The sequence below is a fragment of the Oncorhynchus keta genome, chromosome 5 (assembly GCF_023373465.1).
Source record: "Oncorhynchus keta strain PuntledgeMale-10-30-2019 chromosome 5, Oket_V2, whole genome shotgun sequence".
NCBI classification, from domain to species: Eukaryota; Metazoa; Chordata; class Actinopteri; order Salmoniformes; family Salmonidae; genus Oncorhynchus; species Oncorhynchus keta.
The window spans coordinates 6,834,125-6,855,734 of NC_068425.1; the positions used below are offsets into that span (position 1 = coordinate 6,834,125).

General features: G+C 41.7%; 1 protein-coding gene and 1 pseudogene across 2 annotated transcripts; one reads left to right on the forward strand and one right to left on the reverse strand.

Annotated features, from left to right (window-relative positions):
• The window catches only part of LOC118381543 (interferon a3-like), an 88,372-nt pseudogene that overhangs the window by 42,358 nt on the left and 24,404 nt on the right, over window positions 1–21,610 (reverse strand).
• On the forward strand, window positions 15,181–19,302 carry LOC118384401 (interferon a3-like). 2 transcript variants are annotated; one of them, XM_052518607.1, is made up of 6 exons: window positions 15,181–15,597; window positions 15,771–15,858; window positions 16,162–16,236; window positions 16,367–16,516; window positions 18,572–18,649; window positions 18,963–19,302. In XM_052518607.1, exons 2-6 carry the CDS (start codon window positions 15,772–15,774, stop codon window positions 19,050–19,052), a joined length of 480 nt encoding a protein of 159 aa, XP_052374567.1. In that variant the 5' UTR covers window positions 15,181–15,597; window position 15,771; the 3' UTR covers window positions 19,053–19,302. The 2 variants fall into 2 exon arrangements, with proteins under 2 accessions (XP_052374567.1, XP_052374566.1); XM_052518606.1 differs by lacking the exon at window positions 15,181–15,597 and having other exon boundaries at window positions 15,724–15,858.

Genomic DNA, 21,610 nt, shown 5'->3' on the forward strand with positions numbered 1-21,610 from the left:
TCATTGATATGCCATGGATGAGGTAATATGTAAAACAAGGAAAGTTCAAGTGGGGAAAGTGAAAGAGAATGGGAAATTCCATTCCTTCACCTTTCAGAGCTGTTGACATTTTGCGTTCTTGTCTTCTGTGTGCAGATACACAGTGCCCTTCAAGCAATGTATTTTCAACACAGTAGCCTGTCTTTTTTTAAAGTTCAATTTTATATTTATTGAGTAGGCTTGATAGCCTACAATATAAGCGTCTAAAGGCATACTATTTATATTCCCGCTCTCAAGGGATGGAACGTGTAACTAATTGCACAGCTACTCTGTTACAGAAAAAAGAACATGATGATAATAGTTGGACTCCACACAGCTGCTCCCCGACAGTTATCCTAATGTACTACATGTAGCCTATGCCATTTCATTATTTGTTGGTAAACAAATTGACATTTGAATTTAAAAATGTAATTCAAACAATTTCTTGTGGACCTGATTTATTATTAAGAGCGAGATACAATTTCATGAAGGTGTTTCATGACAGTTTCTAATGGCCAAATAAAATAACATGAACAATGACTGCTCAGTACTCACTTTCAACGAGATACTATGCAGATTAAAGGCCTTTTGTTATTTTGTATGACTGCTCTTTGGACAGGGTCATGGCTAGAAGGGATCCATCTTTGGCCAAATTAACGTCAGATTTGACTTTTCGTAGCAGGTTAGGATAACTAACGTAGCAGGTTAGGATTATTAGGTTACATTTAGGAAAAGAGTCCATGCTTATTGCATGTATTAACATGTTCTGTTAGTAGCAGCCAATGGGTGGTGTTCAATGTAGGCCTACATTCCATGAGACTTTTGAAAAAAAGCATGCAAGGCTTGACTTTAACATTAATCCACTTGTCCATCAGACAACGAGGTGACTGAAAATGCTGTGTTTTTACATAAAAAATAAAGTGCATTATTATTTCCATACCATTATTAGAGAGAAACAGACACATTTTGCTAACCTCCGCCTATTGGCTACTTAGCTTATTCAAGACAGTCTCAAAATACAACACGGCCCCTTTAAGGAATACAAAAATCTCTGTACCTGACTGGCTTATCAAAGATGGCTTGATATGCACACATTTTGTGGTCTTGTGGGAAGCAACCACTTCCCTATTGTTGACTAGACATTGTCTATAACATTTACATTTACGTCATTTAGCAGACGCTCTTATCCAGAGCGACTTACAAATTGGTGCATTCACCTTATGACATCCAGTGGAACAGCCACTTTACAATAGTGCATCTAAATCTTTTAAGGGGGGGGGGGTGAGAAGGATTACTTTATCCTATCCTAGGTATTCCTTAAAGAGGTGGGGTTTCAGGTGTCTCCGGAAGGTGGTGATTGACTCCGCTGTCCTGGCGTCGTGAGGGAGTGTGTTCCACCATTGGGGAGCCAGAGCAGCGAACAGTTTTGACTGGGCTGAGCGGGAACTGTACTTCCTCAGTGGTAGGGAGGCGAGCAGGCCAGAGGTGGATGAACGCAGTGCCCTTGTTTGGGTGTAGGGCCTGATCAGAGCCTGGAGGTACTGAGGTGCCGTTCCCCTCACAGCTCCGTAGGCAAGCACCATGGTCTTGTAGCGGATGCAAGCTTCAACTGGAAGCCAGTGGAGAGAGCGGAGGAGCGGGGTGACGTGAGAGAACTTGGGAAGGTTGAACACCAGACGGGCTGCGGCGTTCTGGATGAGTTGTAGGGGTTTAATGGCACAGGCAGGGAGCCCAGCCAACAGCGAGTTGCAGTAATCCAGACGGGAGATGACAAGTGCCTGGATTAGGACCTGCGCCGCTTCCTGTGTGAGGCAGGGTCGTACTCTGCGGATGTTGTAGAGCATGAACCTACAGGAACGGGCCACCGCCTTGATGTTAGTTGAGAACGACAGGGTGTTGTCCAGGATCACGCCAAGGTTCTTAGCGCTCTGGGAGGAGGACACAATGGAGTTGTCAACCGTGATGGCGAGATCATGGAACGGGCAGTCCTTCCCCGGGAGGAAGAGCAGCTCCGTCTTGCCGAGGTTCAGCTTGAGGTGGTGATCCGATTCGCCACCTGGTCATCAGAAGGGGGAAAGGAGAAGATTAATTGTGTGTCGTCTGCATAGCAATGATAGGAGAGACCATGTGAGGTTATGACAGAGCCAAGTGACTTGGTGTATAGCGAGAATAGGAGAGGGCCTAGAACAGAGCCCTGGGGGACACCAGTGGTGAGAGCGCGTGGTGAGGAGACAGATTCTCGCCACGCCACCTGGTAGGAGCGACCTGTCAGGTAGGACGCAATCCAAGCGTAACTGGGCTAATCAATCAATAACCAGCAAAGAATATAAAAAAATGTACACAGGTGGCTAAATGCATTTCTCACGTCGATATCAAAGCAAGCGCATTTACCCCAGTTCAAAGTGAAAGGCTCAGATCCATGTATGGCAATGGCTATTTGCATATAGGTCTACTGCAGCTCTGATTGGTTATGGCGCACTGGTCTGCGTTGAGGATAGTCCTGAGTCGTTCCTGTCAATGCAATAGATTCCTACTCCAATGCGCTCTGCTTACAAGAAAATCTCTTGCACAGTTCATTTTGTTTCAGTATGTTACATTGAAGTGGCTAATACTCCGTTGATTCGAGCATTCCCACAGTAGAGTGAAACGCTGATAGTGGTAACAAAAGGGGGAAATTCTAGAAATGTGAGTGATGTTCAATCTAGTGCTTCTCTGCGCAGGCAGATATTTCTTCTGCTCGGCAGCCCGAGGGGAGCTGTGCTCAGCTTTGAGGGAACATTGCTTGTACCTATCCAATCCTGACGTTAATTACCTATCCAAGCCTTTCAGATCTATATGTGTGTAGTGGGTCGGGGTTGTTTCTGGACAGGACCGCCATTTCTACCTGCCCCTTTCCCCCCTAATGGAATTCAGCTCACCGCTGTGCCTTGTCTCACTTACAGTAGATTCCATCTTTACATTTTTATGTAATATTATCTATTTCTGCATCTCTCCACTGCAAAACCATTGGTTTGTTAGTCATATGCCTCATAATCGTTGTCACAGGGGAGTTAAAAGATGGGTGCGCGACTCATTTGTTGCAATGTCCTACATCATTCATTATATTTAGAGATGCCCCCACCCTCACAGTAATCAACATGTAAAATACACTCAGTGGTCAGTTTATTAGGTACACCAATCCTGACTGCCATCAGAATGATGCAAAAGGAACCGGGATTCATCGGACCAAGCAACCTTTTTCCACTTCTCAATTGTCCAGTTTTGGTGATTGCTTTTCGAGTGGAGCCGCTTCTTCTTGTTTATAGCTGGTAGGAGTAGAACCCATTTTGGTTGTCTGTTGCAATAGACCATCCATGACAAGGAGCCACAAATGGTTATTTCTGAGATGCCGTTCTGCACGCCACTGTTATACTGGTGGAAACTATCATTATGTGGTGGAAATGTAAAATTCATTACATACTATACTGTTTAATTAGACTTTCTATGCTGTTTTTACTTAGAGAATTGTCCATTGTTATATGTTCGGATTTTGCTCATACAGGCTTGTCATATGTGACTTAGTGATAAGTCAGAGTGTACAGATAAGAGTCGTTTTGGGTGCGATCGCAGTTTGTGACATCCTGTTTTCACAATCTACAGGAACTTAGATGTATGGAAAGACACAGAAAGGAACAGACATCGGTGGCAACGTCAGCTATCTTAAACTTCTTATGGGCAAGGTGGGACGGTAGCGTCCCACCTGGCCATCATCCGGTGAAATTGCAGAGTGCGAAATTCAAACTACAGATTTATAAATATTTAACTTTCATAAAATCACCAGTGTAATACATCAAAAATAAAGCTTAACTTCTTGTTAATCCATCTGCTGTGTTAGATTTCAAAAAGGCTTTACGGCAAAAGCACACCATGCGATTATCTGAGGACAGCACCCCACATACAAAAGCATGAAAAACATATTTCAACCAGGCAGGTGCGCCACGAATGTCAGAAATAGAGATATAATAAATGCCTTACCTTTGATGATCTTCTGTTGGCACTCCAAAAGGTCCCAGATAGATCACAAATGGTTATTTGTGTTCGATAATGTCCTTCTTTATAGCCATAAAAACTCAGTTTAGCTGGCATGCTTCAGTCAATAATCCACCCAGTTTCCTTCTATCAAAAAGCATACAAAACTAATCCCAAACGTTACTAATCAACTGTTCCAAACAAGTCAAACAACATTTATAATCAAACCTTAGGTACCCTAATACGTAAATAAACGATAACATTTAAGATGGGGAATCATTGTCTTAAGTGGTTGTTATTGATTGCTTCATTTTTGCAAATCTTATAAAATTGTTTTTTGAAAGAATCTGCAGTCTCTCTTCCTGTAGAATTTCTCTAAAGATTTTGCGACAAGGATGGGATGGCTAACTCCGCTTGCTGATTGCTCCTGGGGAAACCGAGGTTAAACTGTGCACATTGGCTACATTAGATGTGACACAGGGAGCCCCCACACTTTGACTAAGCAGAGCAGAAAAGTGACCCGCTCAGACCGGCAGGGAGCGTCAGTGAGTGGATACGCCATTCCGAACAGACAAAACAAATTAAGGGTGAGACTGATTGTCTTTTGAACATCATAGAGAATCCTGTTCTGGGGCAGGTTGTGCACATTTTGTCTTCGTTGTAGCAAAGACACCCTTAGTTAGAAACTTTGTTGTAGCAGAGTTATTTCTGAACAGTGAAAGCACTATACTTTTTTATTAGGAACTCTGATAAAACAGAGATATCTTTATTTATTAAAGGAGTAATTCCAGGGCAAACACCCTGTTGAAGCAGGGTAACCCTGTAGGAGCAGGGACATCTCCAATTAGGATATTTTTGTTGAAGCAGAAGTATCCTGGTTAGAGACAGGTGTTGTACCTTTGTTGTAGCAGAGAAGCAGCCATCGGATGATATAACACAGTTATGAGCTATGTGATCCCAGGGCACAATCCTGAGATAGAAAAATAAAATATTCCTGCAGGCTCTAAAAAAAATGTGTAAAATTAGAAAATATATATTCAAAAATAATGGGAAATTTGCATTAAAATACATACATATATTTTAATTGAGAAGAAATTACTCTTAAAATTCTAAGAAAGGAAGATGTTCCTAACCAAATAGTGTTTGTTTTGTGTGTTTGTTTTTGTTTCATGCGTGTGTGTATTGATGATAGATTTATATTATGGACAGACGAATGACCGTAATTTGGTAATATGTGTTATCGACAACAGTAAGATGTCAAGCATGCCACTGGTATAAGACATTAGATCATTAGATTAGATCTCCCATATTCTCCAGTAGTTAACCTACTGGGGCGCTATTTCATTATTGGATAAAAAAACGTGCCCCTTTTAAGCGCAATATTTTGTCACAAAAAGATGCTCGACTATGCATATAATTGACAGCTTTGGAAAGAAAACACTCTGACGTTTCCAAAACTGCAAAGATATTATCTGTGAGTGCCACAGAACTGATGCTACAGGCGAAACCAAGATGAAACTTCAAACAGGAAATGAGCAGAATTTTTGAGGCTCTGTTTTCCATTCTCTCCTTATATGGCTGTGAATGCGCCAGGAATGAGCCTGCCCTTTCTGTCGTTTCCCCAAGATGTCTGCAGCATTGTGACGTGTTTATAGGCATATCATTGGAAGATTGGCCATAAGAGACTACATTTACCAGATGTCCGCCCGGTGTCCTTTGTCTAAATTGGTGCGTAATCTTCAGCTGCAGGCATTTTCCCATGGGATTCAGAGGGGAAAGCACACTTCCACAAACGATATATCATCAAAGAGATATGTGAAAAACACCTTGAGGATTGATTCTAAACAATGTTTGCCATGTTTTAGTTGATATTATGGAGTTAATTTGGAAAAAAGTTCGGCGTTTTGATGACTGAATTTTTGTTTGTTTTTGGTAGCCAAACGTGATGTACCAAATGGAGCGATTTCTCCTAAACAAAGAATCTTTTTGGACAAACTGAACATTTGCTATCTAACTGAGAGTCTCCTCATTGAAAACATCCGAAGTTCTTCAAAGGTAAATGATTTTATTTGAATGCTTTTCTGGTTTTTGTGAAAATGTTGCCTGCTGAATGCTAACGCTAAATGCTACGCTAGCTATCAATAGCTATCAATACTGTTACACAAATGCTTGTTTTGCTATGGTTGAGAAGCATATTTTAGAAAATCTGAGATGACAGTGTTGTTAACAAAAGGCTAAGCTTGAGATCTAGCATATTGATTTCATTTCATTTGTGATTTTCATGAATAGTTAACGTTGTGTTATGCTAATGAGCTTGCGGATAGATTTACACAATCCTGGATACAGGTTTTTTTCATAGCTAAACGTGACGCAGAAAACAGAGCGATTTGTCCTAAACAAATAATCTTTCATGAAAAACTGAACATTTGCTATCTAACTGAGAGTCTCCTCATTGAAAACATCCGAAGTTCTTCAAAGGTAAATTATTTTCTTTGAATGCTTTTCTGTTTTTTGTGAAAATGTTGCCTGCTGAATGCTAACGCTAAATGCTACGCTAAATGCTACGCTAGCTATCAATACTGTTACACAAATGCTTGTTTTGCTATGGTTGAGAAGCATATTTTGAAAATCTGAGATGACAGTGTTGTTAACAAAAGGCTAAGCTTGAGAGCTAGCATATTGATTTAATTTCATTTGTGATTTTCATGAATAGTTAACGTTGCGTTATGGTAATGAGCTTGAGGCTGTATTCACGATCCCGGATCCGGGATGGCTCGTCGCAACAGGTTAATTGGCAGACGCTTCAATATTTCTTCTAAGGTATCAGGTGCCGTGACCAATTAAAAGGCAGAAATACTATAACTACTCTCAAGGGAACTGCGTATTATTTAGTATGCTTATTGGTTTTAAGATACAGATTCATTGATTTAATTAATTATGACAAATGTTCAGATATTTGTTGAGGATATTTGTAAAGTAAATAAATTACGTTATACATTATTTTGGCTGACAATTTGTTAGTTATGCTATCCTTATGAACCATAAAGCATATCATTACAGCAGTATGTACTGTTAATATATGTTAGCTAGCTACCTAAGGTTAGTTGGCTACTAACACATCAATCTAACTAGTATATTAAGTATATGCTATCTAACTACCCATCAGTTATTGACTTGATTATTCACATCATTCTTAGCTTAGCTAAATGGTATAGTCATTTTGCATTCTCATCGGACAGTGTAAAAATGGGTGCTTCGTAAATTTGCCCTGGCTATCTGCTCCAATTTCACTGGCAGAGTGGTACCAGGAAAATAACGTCTCCCTCATGGTCAACAAAACAAAGGAGCTAATCTTGGACTTCAGGAGACAGCAGAGGGAGCACGCCCACATCCACATCGACAGGCCCTCAGTGAAGAAGGTAAAAAGCTTCAAGTTCACCGGAGTACACATCACTGACAATCTGAAATGTTCCATCCATACCGACAGTGCAGCGCTGAAGTTATTAACCTGTTTGGGAGATTGGGTTTTGTTGGGAATTTTGGATGACTGACATGCCCAAAGTAAACTGCCTGTTACTTAGTCCCAGAAGCTAAGATATGCATATACTTGGATTGGATAGAAAACACTCTGAAGTTTCTGAAACTGTTAAAATAATGTGAGTATAACAGAACTGATATGGCAGGTGAAAACCAAAGGAAAATCCATCCAGAATTTTATGTTGTTGAAGTCTCAGGCCATTTCAGTGCTTGCCTATAGGAAATACAAATAGATAGGACCCAGATTGCAGTACCTATGGCTTCCACTAGATGTCAACAGTCTTTAGAATGGGTTTCAGGCTTGTTTTAATGAACAAGTAGTTGGAAGAACTACAAGGTGTCTCTCATTAGAAAAGTGGTCATGTTGGCGCGTGAATGAGGTGCGCACTCTTCGTCATTTATATCTTCCCTATTGAACATACTATTCTCGTCTTAAATATTATTGTTTATTTAGATATTAGAGTAACTGAGGATTAATGAGAAACACCATTTGATTTGTTTGGATGGATTTTAGTGGTAACTTTTTGGGATCGTTTGTATACATGTTGAAAGAGTGGATAACTGAGATCATTGGCACCAACTAACCTGACATTTTCGACATAAAGAAGGACTTTAATCAAACAAAACGACCATTCATTGTGTAGCTGGGACACGTGGGATTGCAAACAGAGGAAGATCTTCAAAGGTAAGTGATTTATGTAATCGCTATTTGTGATTTTGTGTCGCCTGTGCTGGTTGAAAAATTATTTTGTTGTGGGGCACTGTCATCAGATAATCGCATGGTATGTTTTCGCCGTAAAGCCTTTTTGAAATCTGACAATGCGGTTGGATTAACAAGAAGTTAAGCTTTTAAATTATGTATGTATGTAGATGTAGCAGTTCAGACGTCTTTTGTCCTCGTCTTGTCGTGTCCTGTATATATATATATATTTACAACTTTTTTCACATAACTTTTTATATATATGTTTTAATTTTCCATAAACTCATCTTCAAAACACTCTCCTGCAACCCGCCTCACCAATTTATATTTATAAAAAAGTATTATTTACCTCAAATCTGTAATCCTCCAAGAAACTAGCCAGAAACTAGCCAGAAGCTAGCAAGAAGATAATCCAGAAGCTAATCCAGAAGCTAATCAGAAGCTAGTTAGCTTCGTTACTGGCTAATCGTTAGTATTCAGCTAACCACGGTTTGTGGTCATCAGCTATCCTTTAGCTCGAAAATCTATCGCCAGTTTTGTATGGCGCAGCGCGACTCGGAACGGAACATACCGGACCAATTTTTCTCTCCATGTCCCTGGATTTCAACCGCTAACTCTGGACATTCATACCTGGATCTCACAGCTAGCTAGCTGCTATCCGTGTGACTATCGGCTTTCGTCGATTCTGGAGCAAACATCAATTATTCCGGAGCCAGCCAGCTGAAGAGTTCCATCAATCACTCCTGGGCTACAATCCCCTATCCGGACCCGTTTTACTGCCTACGCGGAGCCCCACCGGGCCTTCACAACTGGACTGCCGTTATCTACCCGAAGGAGTTATCCGGCTGGCTCCTCCGTCGCGACGTTACCTGAACGCCCATCTGCGGCCCGCTAACCGTTAGCTGTCTTATCGGCTGCTATCTGAATAGACAATCGGACAATTTATTTATTTATTTATATTATTATTTTATTTATTTTTCTTCTTGGGCCTCTATAACTATATATATTGATTTTTTTGTTGTTGTGTGATTTGGATTAATCCCCTCTACCACACGGAACCCCACTACTCTACTGACGGAACGCAAGAGGTGGCTAATAACAGACCTCCATCCTATGCTAGCTTGCTACCGATGGCCTGGCTAGCTGTCTAAATCGCCGTGACCCCCAACCAATCCTCTCTACTCACTGGACCCTTTTGATCACTCAACTAAGCATGCCTCTCCTTAATGTCAATATGCCCTGTCCATTGCTGTTCTGGTTAGTGTTTATTGGCTTATTTCACTGTAGAGCCTCTAGTCCTGCTCACTATACCTTATCCAACCTATTAGTTCCACCACCCACACATGCAATGACATCTCCTGGTTTCAATGATGTTTCTAGAGACAATATCTCTCTCTTCATCACTCAATACCTAGGTTTACCTCCACTGTATTCACATCCTACCATACCTTTGTCTGTACATTATACCTTGATGCTATTTTATCGCCCCCAGAAACCTCCTTTTACTCTCTGTTCCAGACGTTCAAGACGACCAATTCTTATTGCTTTTAGCCGTACCCTTATTTTACTCCTCCTCTGTTCCTCTTGCGATGTAGAGGTGAATCCAGGCCCTGCAGTGCCTAGCTCCACTCCTATTCCCCAGGCGCTCTCTTTTGACGACTTCTGTAACCGTAATAGCCTTGGTTTCATACATGTTAACATTAGAAGCCTCCTCCCTAAGTTTGTTCTATTCACTGCTTTAGCACACTCTGCCAACCCGGATGTTCTATCTGTGTCTGAATCCTGGCTTAGGAAGACCACCAAAAATTCTGAAATTTGAATCCCGAACTACAACATTTTCAGACAAGATAGAACTGCCAAAGCGGGCGGTGTTGCAATCTACTGCAAAGATAGCCTGCAGAGTTCTGTCCTACTATCCTGGTCTGTACCCAAACAATTTGAACTTCTACTTTTAAAAATCCACCTCTCTAAAAACAAGTCTCTCACCGTTGCCGCCTGCTATAGACCACCCTCTGCCCCCAGCTGTGCTCTGGACACCATATGTGAACTGATTGCCCCCCATCTATCTTCAGAGCACGTGCTGCTAGGCAACCTAAACTGGAACATGCTTAACACCCCAGCCATCCTACAATCTAAACTTGATGCCCTCAATCTCACACAAATTATCAATGAACCTACCAGGTACCTCCCCAAAGCCTTAAACACGGGCACCCTCATAGATATCATCCTAACCAACTTGCCCTCTAAATACACCTCTGCTGTCTTCCACCAAGATCTCAGCGATCACTGCCTCATTGCCTGCATCCGTAATGGGTCAGCAGTCAAACGACCTCCACTCATCACTGTCAAACGCTCCCTGAAACACTTCAGCGAGCAGGCCTTTCTAATCGACCTGGCCGGGGTATCCTGGAAGGATATTGATCTCATCCCGTCAGTAGTGGATGCCTGGATATTTTTTTTAAATGCCTTCCTAACCATCTTAAATAAACATGCCCCATTCAAGAAATGTAGAACCAGGAACAGATATAGCCCTTGGTTCTCCCCAGACCTGACTGTCCTTAACCAACACAAAAACATCCTATGGCGTTCTGCATTAGCATCGAACAGCCCCGTGATATGCAGCTGTTCAGGGAACCTAGAAACCATTATACACAGGCAGTTAGAAAAGCTAAGGCTAGCTTTTTCAAGCAGAAATTTGCTTCCTGCAACACTAACTCAAAAACGTTCTGGGACACTGTAAAGTCCATGGAGAATAAGAACACCTCCTCCCAGCTGCCCACTGCACTGAAGATAGGAAACACTGTCACCACTGATAAATCCACCATAATTGAGAATTTCAATAAGCATTTTTCTACGGCTGGCCATGCTTTCCACCTGGCTACTCCTACCCCGGTCAACAGCACTGCACCCCCCACAGCAACTCGCCCAAGCCTTCCCCATTTCACCTTCTCCCAAATCCGTTCAGCTGATGTTCTGAAAGAGCTGCAAAATCTGGACCCCTACAAATCAGCCGGGCTAGACAATCTGGACCCTTTCTTTCTAAAATTATCTGCCGAAATTGTTGCCACCCCTATTACTAGCCTGTTCAACCTCTATTTCGTGTCGTCTGAGATTCCCAAAGATTGGAAAGCAGCTGCGGTCATCCCCCTCTTCAAAGGGGGGGACACTCTTGACCCAAACTGCTACAAACTGCTATCTATCCTACCATGCCTTTCTAAGGTCTTCGAAAGCCAAGTCAACAAACAGATTACCGACCATTTCGAATCTCACCATACCTTCTCTGCTATGCAATCTGGTTTCAGAGCTGGTAATGGATGCACCTCAGCCACACTCAAGGTCCTAAACGATATCTTAACCGCCATCGATAAGAAACATTACTGTGCAGCCGTATTCATTGATCTGGCCAAGGCTTTCGACTCTGTCAATCACCACATCCTCATCGGCAGACTCGACAGCCTTGGTTTCTCAAATGATTGCCTCGCCTGACTCACCAACTACTTCTCTGATAGAGTTCAGTGTGTCAAATCGGAGGGTCTGCTGTCCGGGCCTCTGGCAGTCTCTATGGGGGTGCCACAGGGTTCAATTCTCGGGCCGACTCTCTTCTCTGTATACATCAATGATGTCACTCTTGCTGCTGGTGATTCTCTGATCCACCTCTACGCAGACGACACCATTCTGTATACTTCTGGCCCTTCTTTGGACACTGTGTTAACTAACCTCCAGACGAGCTTCAATGCCATACAACTCTCCTTCCGTGGCCTCCAACTGCTCTTAAACGCAAATAAAACTAAATGCATGCTATTCAACCGATCATTGCTCGCACCTACCCACCCATCCAGCATCACTACTCTGGACAGTCTGGCTAGACTGTAAACTCTCCTTCCAGACTCACATTAAGCATCTCAAATCAAAAATTAAATCTAGAATCGGCTTCCTATTTCGCTACAAAGCTTTCTTCACTCATGCTGCCAAACATACCCTCGTAAAATTGACCATCCTACCGATCCTAGACTTCGGCGATGTCATCTATAAAATAGCCTCCAACACTCTACTCAGCATACTGGATGGGTAATGGACTTCCTGACGGGCCGCCCCCAGGTGGTGAGTGTAGGCAACAACATCTCCACCCCGCTGATCCTCAACACTGGGGCCCCACAAGGGTGCACTCTGAGCCCTCTCCTGTACTCCCTGTTCACCCACGACTGCGTGGCCACGCACGCCTCCAACTCAATCATCAAGTTTGCGGACGACACAACAGTGGTAGGCTTGATTACCAACAACGACGAGACGGCCTACAGGGAGGAGGTGAGGGCCCTCTGAGTGTGGTGTCAGGAAAATAACCTCACACTCAACGTCAACTAAACTAAGGAGATGATTGTGGACTTCAGGAAACAGCAGAGGGAACAGCCCCTATCCACATCGATGGAACAGCAGTGGAGAGGGTAGCAAGTTTTAAGTTCCTCGGCATACACATCACAGACAAACTGAATTGGTCCACCCACACAGACAGCATCGTAAAGAAGGCGCAGCAGCGCCTCTTCAACCTCAGGAGGCTGAAGAAATTTGGCTTGTCACCAAAAGCACTCACAAACTTCTACAGATGCACAATCGAGAGCATCCTGGCGGGCTATATCACCGCCTGGTACGGCAACTGCTCCGCCCACAACCGTAAGGCTCTCCAGAGGGTAGTGAGGTCTGCACAACGCATCACCTGGGGCAAACTACCTGCCCTCCAAGACACCTACACCACCCGATGTTACAGGAAGGCCATAAAGATCATCAATGACAACAACCACCTGAGCCACTGCCTGTTCACCCCGCTATCATCCAGAAGGCGAGGTCAGTACAGGTGCATCAAAGCTGGGACCGAGAGACTGAAAAACAGCTTCTATCTCAAGGCCATCAGACTGTTAAACAGCCACCACTAACATTGAGTGGCTGCTGCCAACACACTGACTCAACTCCAGCCACTCTAATAATGGGAATTGATGGGAAATGATGAAAAATATATCACTAGCCACTTTAAACAATGCTACCTAATACAATGTTTACATACCCTACATTATTAATCTCATATGTATACATATATACTGTACTCTATATCATCTACTGCATCTTTATGTAATACATGTATCACTAGCCACTTTAACTATGCCACTTTGTTTACCTACTCATCTCATATGTATATACTGTACTCGATACCATCTACTGTATCTTGCCTATGCCGCTCTGTACCATCACTCATTCATATATCTTTATGTACATATTCTTTATCCCCTTACACTTGTGTGTATAAGACAGTAGTTTTGGAATTGTTAGTTAGATTACTTGTTGGCAATTACTGCATTGTCGGAACTAGAAGCACAAGCATTTTGCTACACTCGCATTAACATCTGCTAACCATGTGTATGTGACATTTTTTTGTGATTTGATTTCATTTAGTCTATCACAGCACCATCCGTTTTGTCACCAAAGCCCAATATACTACCCACCACTGTGACCTGTACTCTCTCGTTGGCTGGCCCTTGCTTCAACATCTTCCCAATGTGCAAACACTCTTCAAACTACATATTCCCTACCCAATTCAATATGTCAGCCACAGGTGTCTATTATTACTGGGGAGAAAACTCAGGGGAAACTGATTACATCACACAACTTGTGTAAAACAGCTGGGAAAACCCCAAAATGCGTCCACCACAGACGTGTCATGGGACATAAGAAGAAGTTTCAGCACCAATATTAACAGGTATCACTACTAGCACTAAAACGCATGAAGACGTCAGCCACTTCAGCACATTGGACGTCGCCACACAGCAAAGATTCTATCAGAGGTTCTGTGTTGTGGCTGCAGCCCTTTTGCTACTGTTATTGCCATGCTTGTAAAACTATAGGCAATAAATTGATGATATATATGATGGGAAATATAGCTCTCTGACTCTTTGGTATTACATTTCAAGTGTCATTCTTATGATTCATCCTCATGGCTGGTCCCCAATAGAAAAAATATATTTTATACAAAAGGCCCACACTAAGGCTATATCAAATAACACCAAGGCCCGTATTTATAAAGCATCTCAGAGAGTAGCATTGCTGATCTAGGATCAGTTTTGCCTTATAGATTATAATGAATGGACGCAGGGAGGGGGTCCAGATCCTAGATTAGCAGTCCTACTCTGAGACGCTTTATGAATAAATTCAGCAGAATAATTACTCTACATCTGACATTTTAGCCTATAACATGAGATTTTAATGTGAAACCACCTATGACATTTTATCAAGACCCTGAAGGAACAGGTGTGTTTGTACTGGGTTGAAACAAAAGCCTGCACCTCCTCCTGCTTGTCTCCAGGACTGTGCAAACAGTTTTGGTGACCACTTCCCTACAATATATGATCTGTACAGTTGAACAGGCTTTGTATTTTATGAATCAACCCCAATACTATATATAAAAATTAGCAATAAACCATTGCCAAGATTTGACCTTGTATAGTCATTCAAAAACACACGCACACACACACACACACAGACACACACACACACACACACACACACACACACACACACACACACACACACACACACACACACACACACACACACACACACACACACACACACACACACACACACACACACACACACACACACACACACACACACACACACACACACACACACACACAGCCCTGTCAAAACTAGTGACTCTGCAGGGAAAATATCCTTGTTATCGTAGCCTATACCAGGGAACTATTGGCACATTTATTTTTCATTTTACCCTTGTAAAAAAAACGTAAAATAGAAAGTTTCAACAAATCATGTTGTCGTTGCTTTTCAACGTTGCATCACCAGCAGACAAAAGTAGGGTGAAAGTTGGTTACGTCATCATGAAAATGAAAGTTGAGAGATGTGGGTATTAACGCTGACGTCCCCATTCACTTTTCATTTGTAGCGCAACAGCAGAAGACAACGGAACAATATGTCGGACTAACTTTGAACGAAACCCACTAAATTAATGTCTTATATGGCTACATTTCTTAAGAAGTGTGGGTTTTATTTCGACTCCGAAGATTTTGTTATCAGACTTTTTTCCTCGGTTCACGCGAAGTTATTAGCAGTTGAAAGTAAAGCTCGCGAATAGCCTTTACTCGCTATAGTAATAGCCTAGCCGGTATCTAAATTGAATAATATTTTCTTGTGTTTCAACTATAATTTAAAGCTGCTTTCAAGGAGAATGTGTATAGATTTACATGGATTTGTTCGTCCAGGAGACGGGGCAGGCATGGAATTCCAAGTGCTTCATGTGCAAGTCTGGAAAATGAAAGTCCCCGCCTCCGGTAGGTTGATCAGGGGAAATTCTCTATACAGCTTTCCCTTTCCCAATTCCACATAAAACTACTTTACACAGCCAAGATGTTCAAACTCATCTGGATAACTAACAGCGAAACAAACTGCTATTTACAATGTATACAATGCAGAGTTGGACGTGCATTTTTCTTATTATTTGCAGTATGCAGAGCGTGTGTCATTGCTGTGACTGGATCCGACACCACTACGGTCACTTGAGCGCAGAATACCTTTCCCTGCTGGACCAGATGGTGAGTTATCAGCACATTGTAAGAGGAGTCTGAATGTATGTATTATGTATTAAGGACTGCAAAACAAACAACCAAGTAAAATAGTAATGTGTTTCATGTTTAGGATCTGTGTTAAAAAACTGTTAGCCTATATTTGAATGAACATAGTAAAAGGGCTCTAAGGCTATAATGACAGCTCGATCAAGAGACGCTATCTACATTAAGGCTACTGTACTTGCAGTATAAGCTATACTTTATGTCTGTCTTGATTGCTCTTGAAGTATTTGACACGTGACTTAACATACTATATTGATTGTTTTCCAGGGAGGAGATATCACAAAACAGAATGCCCCAGTCCTTTTCCCAACATCACTTTACAGACACATAGATGATGCTGAGGTAAAGACTAGAATTTTGACTTATCATGTTCTGATATGCTTTGGTATGGCGATCTTGACCCAATGTTATATTGATGGCATAACGGAAGCCTATACTGTTTCTAATCTTCTTTTTATATCTTCCTGGGTAGTTTGAGGACAAAGTCATATTCCTGAAAGAGACCATCTATCAAATCACAAAACTGTTTGATGGGAATATGAAATCTGTCACCTGGGACAAGAAAAATCTGGACGATTTCCTCAACATTCTAGAACGCCAATTGGAGAACCTTAATTCCTGTGTAAGTAACGCGTCTATTTAAAGTATAATCCCTGTTTAGGTCAGGGTTCTCCAAACCATTTCACGGAGAGTTACCTTCCTGTATGTTTTCGCTCCAACCCTAGTTGTAACTAACCTGATTCAGTTTATGACCACCTAATTAAATAGGTGTGATAGATTAGGGTTGGAGTGAAAACCTACAGGAAGGTAGTTCTCCAGGAACAGGTTTGGAGTGCCCTGGTTTAGGTGTAGCCTACTAACTCTAGAAGTGGAAAAGTCTACGTATAAAGTGCATATAAAGTATTCAACCCCTTGACTTTTTCCAGATTTTGTTACGTTACAGCCTTTTTCTAAAATTGATTAAATAGATGTTCCCCCTCATCAATCTACACACAATATTCCATAATGATAAAGCAAAAAACTTGTTTTAGAAATTTTTGCAACTGTATTAACAATACAAAACTGAAGTATCACATTTACATAAGTATTCAGACCCTTTACTCAGTACTTTGTTGAAGCACCATTGGCAGTGATTACAGCCTTGAGTCTTATTGGATATCATGCAACAAGCTTGGCACATCTGTATTTGGGGAGTTTTGCAATTCTACTCTGCAGATCCTCTCAAGATCTGTCAGGTTGGATAAGGAGCGTCGCTGCACAGCAATTTTCAGGTCTCTCCAGTGGTGTTTGATCAGGTCAAGTCCGGGCTCCGGCTGGGCCACTCAAGGACATTCAGAGACTTGGCCCGAAGCCACTCCTGCCTTGTCTTGGCTGTATGCTTAGGGTCATTGTCCTGTTGGAAGGTGAACCTTCGCCCCAGTCTGAGGTCCTGAACGCTCTGTTGCAGGTTTTTCATCTCGGTTGTCTCTGTACTTTGCTCTGTTCATCTTTCCCTCAATCTTGACGAGTCTCACAGTCCCTGCCAATGAAAAACATCCACAGCATGATGCTGCCACCACTATGCTTAACTGTAGTGATGGTGCAAGGTTTCCTCCAAATAGGTTTCATAAGACCAGAGACACTTGTTTCTCATGGTCTGAGAGTCCTTTAGGTGCCTTTTGGCAAACTCCAAGTGGGCTGCAATGTGCCTTTTACTGAGGAGTAGTTTCCGTCTGGGCACTTTATCTTAAAGGCCTGATTGGTGGAGTACTGCAGAGATGGTTGTCTTTCTGGAAGGCTCTCCCATCCCCACAGAGGAAATCTGGAGCTCTGTCAGAGTGACCAAATGTCACCGCCCTGACCAAGGCCTTTCTCCCCCGATTGCTCAGTTTGGCCGGGTGGCCAGCTCTAGGAAGAGTCTTGGAGGTAACAACATTTTTCCATTTAAGAATGATGGAGGCCACTGTTTTCTTGAGGACCTTCAATGCTGCAGAAATATTTTTGTCCCCTATCCCAGATCTCTGCCTCGACACAATCTTGTCTCGGAGCTCTACGGACAATTTTCTTAACTTCATGACCTGGTTTTTGCTCTGACATGCACTGTCAACTGTAGGACCTTAAATATATAGGTTTGTGCCTTTCCAAATTATGTCCAATCAGTTGATTTTACTTCAGGTGGACTCCAATATAAGTGTAGAAACATCTCAAGGATGATCAATGAAAACAGGATGCACCTGAGCTGACTTTTGAGTCTCATAGCAAAAGGTCTGAATTAATTTGTAAATAAGGTGTTTCTGTTTTTGCATCGTCATTATTGGATATTGTGTGTAGATTGATGAGGATTTTTTTCTTAAATCCATTTTAGAATAAGGCTGTAACTTAACAAAATTTGGAAAAAGGGAAGGGGTACGCACTGTATATGGGTTATTACAGATTTTGAGCCAGTTTGCAACAGCACATAAATAATATTGCAGCAATGAGAAATGTAAAGTATTGTGGATTATAATTAGTAGACATTTTTTGCATGCTTTGATGCATTTTTCATTATGGCAAAGCAATTTTGATATTTTAAAGTGGAAATTACAATCTTTAGAATCCCTTTCAAACATTGAATACATGTTAAGTTTCCAATACACTGAAAAAAAAGCTCAAATGAAGATCCTATTAAGCTAATGTTTTGTTTAATTTTGTCCAACAGGTATCACCTGCCATGAAACCTGAGAGGAGACTGAAACGGTACTTCAAGAAGTTGAATAGGAAGGTTCTGAGAAAAATGGTGAGTTTGGTTTCATATAGAAACGTGTTTAATACATGTAATCAAATGAATATAAACTAGACTAGGCTAAAGAAGGGCAGTGTTCTGGGGACATATGTATCAAACATCTCAGAAGTGCTGATCTTGTATCAGGTCTCCTCAGTCCTTATCTATAGTGATCTAAAAGACAAAACTGATCCTAAATCAGCACTCCTACTCTGAGAAGATTAACACATACGGCACCAGTCTATTCTTTGTTGTTCAAGACAATATGGTCATTATTTTGCCAAGAAAGTCCACCCCACTAATATTTCAAATGTTCTGTGTTTTTCAGAACTACAGTGCACAGGCGTGGGAACTCATCAGGAAAGAGACGAAACGTCATCTGCAAAGATTGGATATCCTTGCGGCACAGATATACTGATCATCCAGACTCATTTCAGAAGCTACGCCCTTACCAGTTTATAAAACATGAATACAATCATGTGGGACCCTGTCAGTCTATTTATTATATTTAAGTCAATAAATTATTGTTTTTTATTTTTATAATTTATAATTTATATTTTGTATTTCCCTTTTGTACATGTGTTGAACTGAACTGTATTGCCAGTGTACTTGAAAAAACAGTGAAAAAATGATATTGCTAATGTGAATAAAAACGTATTTTGTACAAATTTTCCAAATGTCATTCTTGTCTGAAACCAATGAGTGTGGATTTATAACATCTCATCTAACCATCATAGGGGATGCACATTAAACTTGTTGCTGATTAGTCACATGATCATTTCTACTTTAAGTTTATGTATGATTGTACTTTTCTTTCTTTATGTAACTGTTTTTACTGTGTTTTTGTACTTTGTGAGTGTTGCTGTTCATGTTTTTCCTGTTCGTTTTATGTGTGGTAATCACACAAGGACAGGTGGCTGAAGGGGGTGGGGAGATCTGGGTGAGGAGTAGAGGATAATCTGGGGGACCAGGAACTTTTAGCTTCCACTTGACCTTGTGGATTTTCATTTATAAAGTCGGTCCATTGTATTAAACACTTGAATGTCTTACTACGATTGGAGGAGAAATAAGAAAAATACAAAATGGAAAAAGAACATGGATAATAGTTTAGTCCCCTGAACGAGGCAGGGTGCTGTTCCAGGAGGTGTGGCAATCGGACAGAGACAAGTGTCCATGGTATTTAAAAGAACACCTGAACACAAACACAAAACAACAAAGTGAACCCCCGTGTGGCAATCACCCAAAAAATACCCAAAGAAATATGGTTCCCAATCAGAGACAACGATAAACACCTGCCTCTAATTGAGAACCCATCTAGGCAACCATAGACTTACATAAACACCTAGACTAGGGACCACCCCATAAACATACAAAACCCCTAGACCAGACAAAACACATAAATCTCCCATGTCACACCCTGACCTAACCAAAATAATAAAGAAAACAAAGATAACTAAGGCCAGGGCGTGACAGTACCCCCTCCAAAGGTGCGAAGTCCCGGCCGCACACCTAAATCCATAGGAGAGGGTCTGGGTGGGCGTCTGTCCACGGTGGCGGCTCTAGCGCGGGACATGGACCCCACTCCACCATCGTCTTAGTCCGTTCTTGTGGAGGGGGAGGTTTGCAAGCCGAAGAACACCATCCCAACCGTGAAGCACAGGGGTTGTAGCATCATATTGTGGGGGTGCTTTGCTGCAGGAGACTGGTGCACTTCACACAATGGATGGCATCGTGAGGCAGGAAAATTATGTGGATATATTGAAGCAACATCTCAAGACATCAGTCAGGAAGTTAAAGCTTGTTCGCAAATGGGTCTTCCAAATGGACAATGACCCCAAGAATACTTCCAAGGTTGTGGCAAAAGGGCTTTTAAGGACAACAAGTCAAGGTATTGGAGTGGCCTTCACAAAGCCCTGACTTCAATACTATTGAAAATTTGTGGGCAGAACTGTAAAAGCGTGTGTGAGCAAGGAGGCCTTCAAGCCTGACTCAGTTACACCAGCTCTGTCAGGAGGAATGTGCCAGAAATCACCCAACGTATTGTGGGAAGCTTGTGGAAGGCTACCCGAAAACATTTGACCCAAGTTAAACAATTTCAAGGCAATGCAACCAAATACTAATTGAGTGTATGTAAACTTCTGACCCACTGGAAATGTGATGAACGAAATAAAAGCTGAAAAAAAAAATTCTCTCAACTGTTATTCTGATATTTCACATTCTTAAAATAAAGACCAAAGATAGGGAATTTTCACTTGGATTAAATGTTAGGAATTGTGAAAAACTGAAATGAATTGTTTTTGGCTAAGGTGTATGTAGTCTTCCGACTTCAACTGTACATTGGGATGATGCAGTTTCGACATTGTTTGCTCATTGACGTCTTACACATTCTAAATTATACAGTTCTACATCGTTTATATGTTGGCTAGACATCAACATTCTATTATGATATCTTGGCAACATCTTCCTAATGTACAAATACTCTTCAAACTACATATCCCCTACCCAATTCAATATGTCAGCCACAGGTGTCTAATATTACTGGGGAGAAAACTCAGGGGAAACTGATGACTCCACACAACTTGTGTAAAACAGCTGGGAAAACCCCAAAATGCGTCCACCACAGACGTGTCATGGGACATAAGAAGACGTTTCAGCACCATTAACAGGTATCACTACTAGCACTAAAACGCATGAAGACGTCAGCCACTTCAGCACATTGGACGTCGCCACACAGCAAAGATTCTATCAGTGGTTCTGTGTTGTGGCTGCAGCCCTTTTGCTACTGTTATTGCCATGTTTGTAAAACTATAGGCAATAAATTGATGATATATGTGACGGGAAATATCTCTCTCGGACTCTTTACTATCATGTTTCAAGTGTCCCTCTTATGATTCATGGCTGGTCCCCAATAGAAAAAAAATATTTTATACATAAGGCCTACAACTAAGGCTATATCAAATAACACCAAGTCCCGTA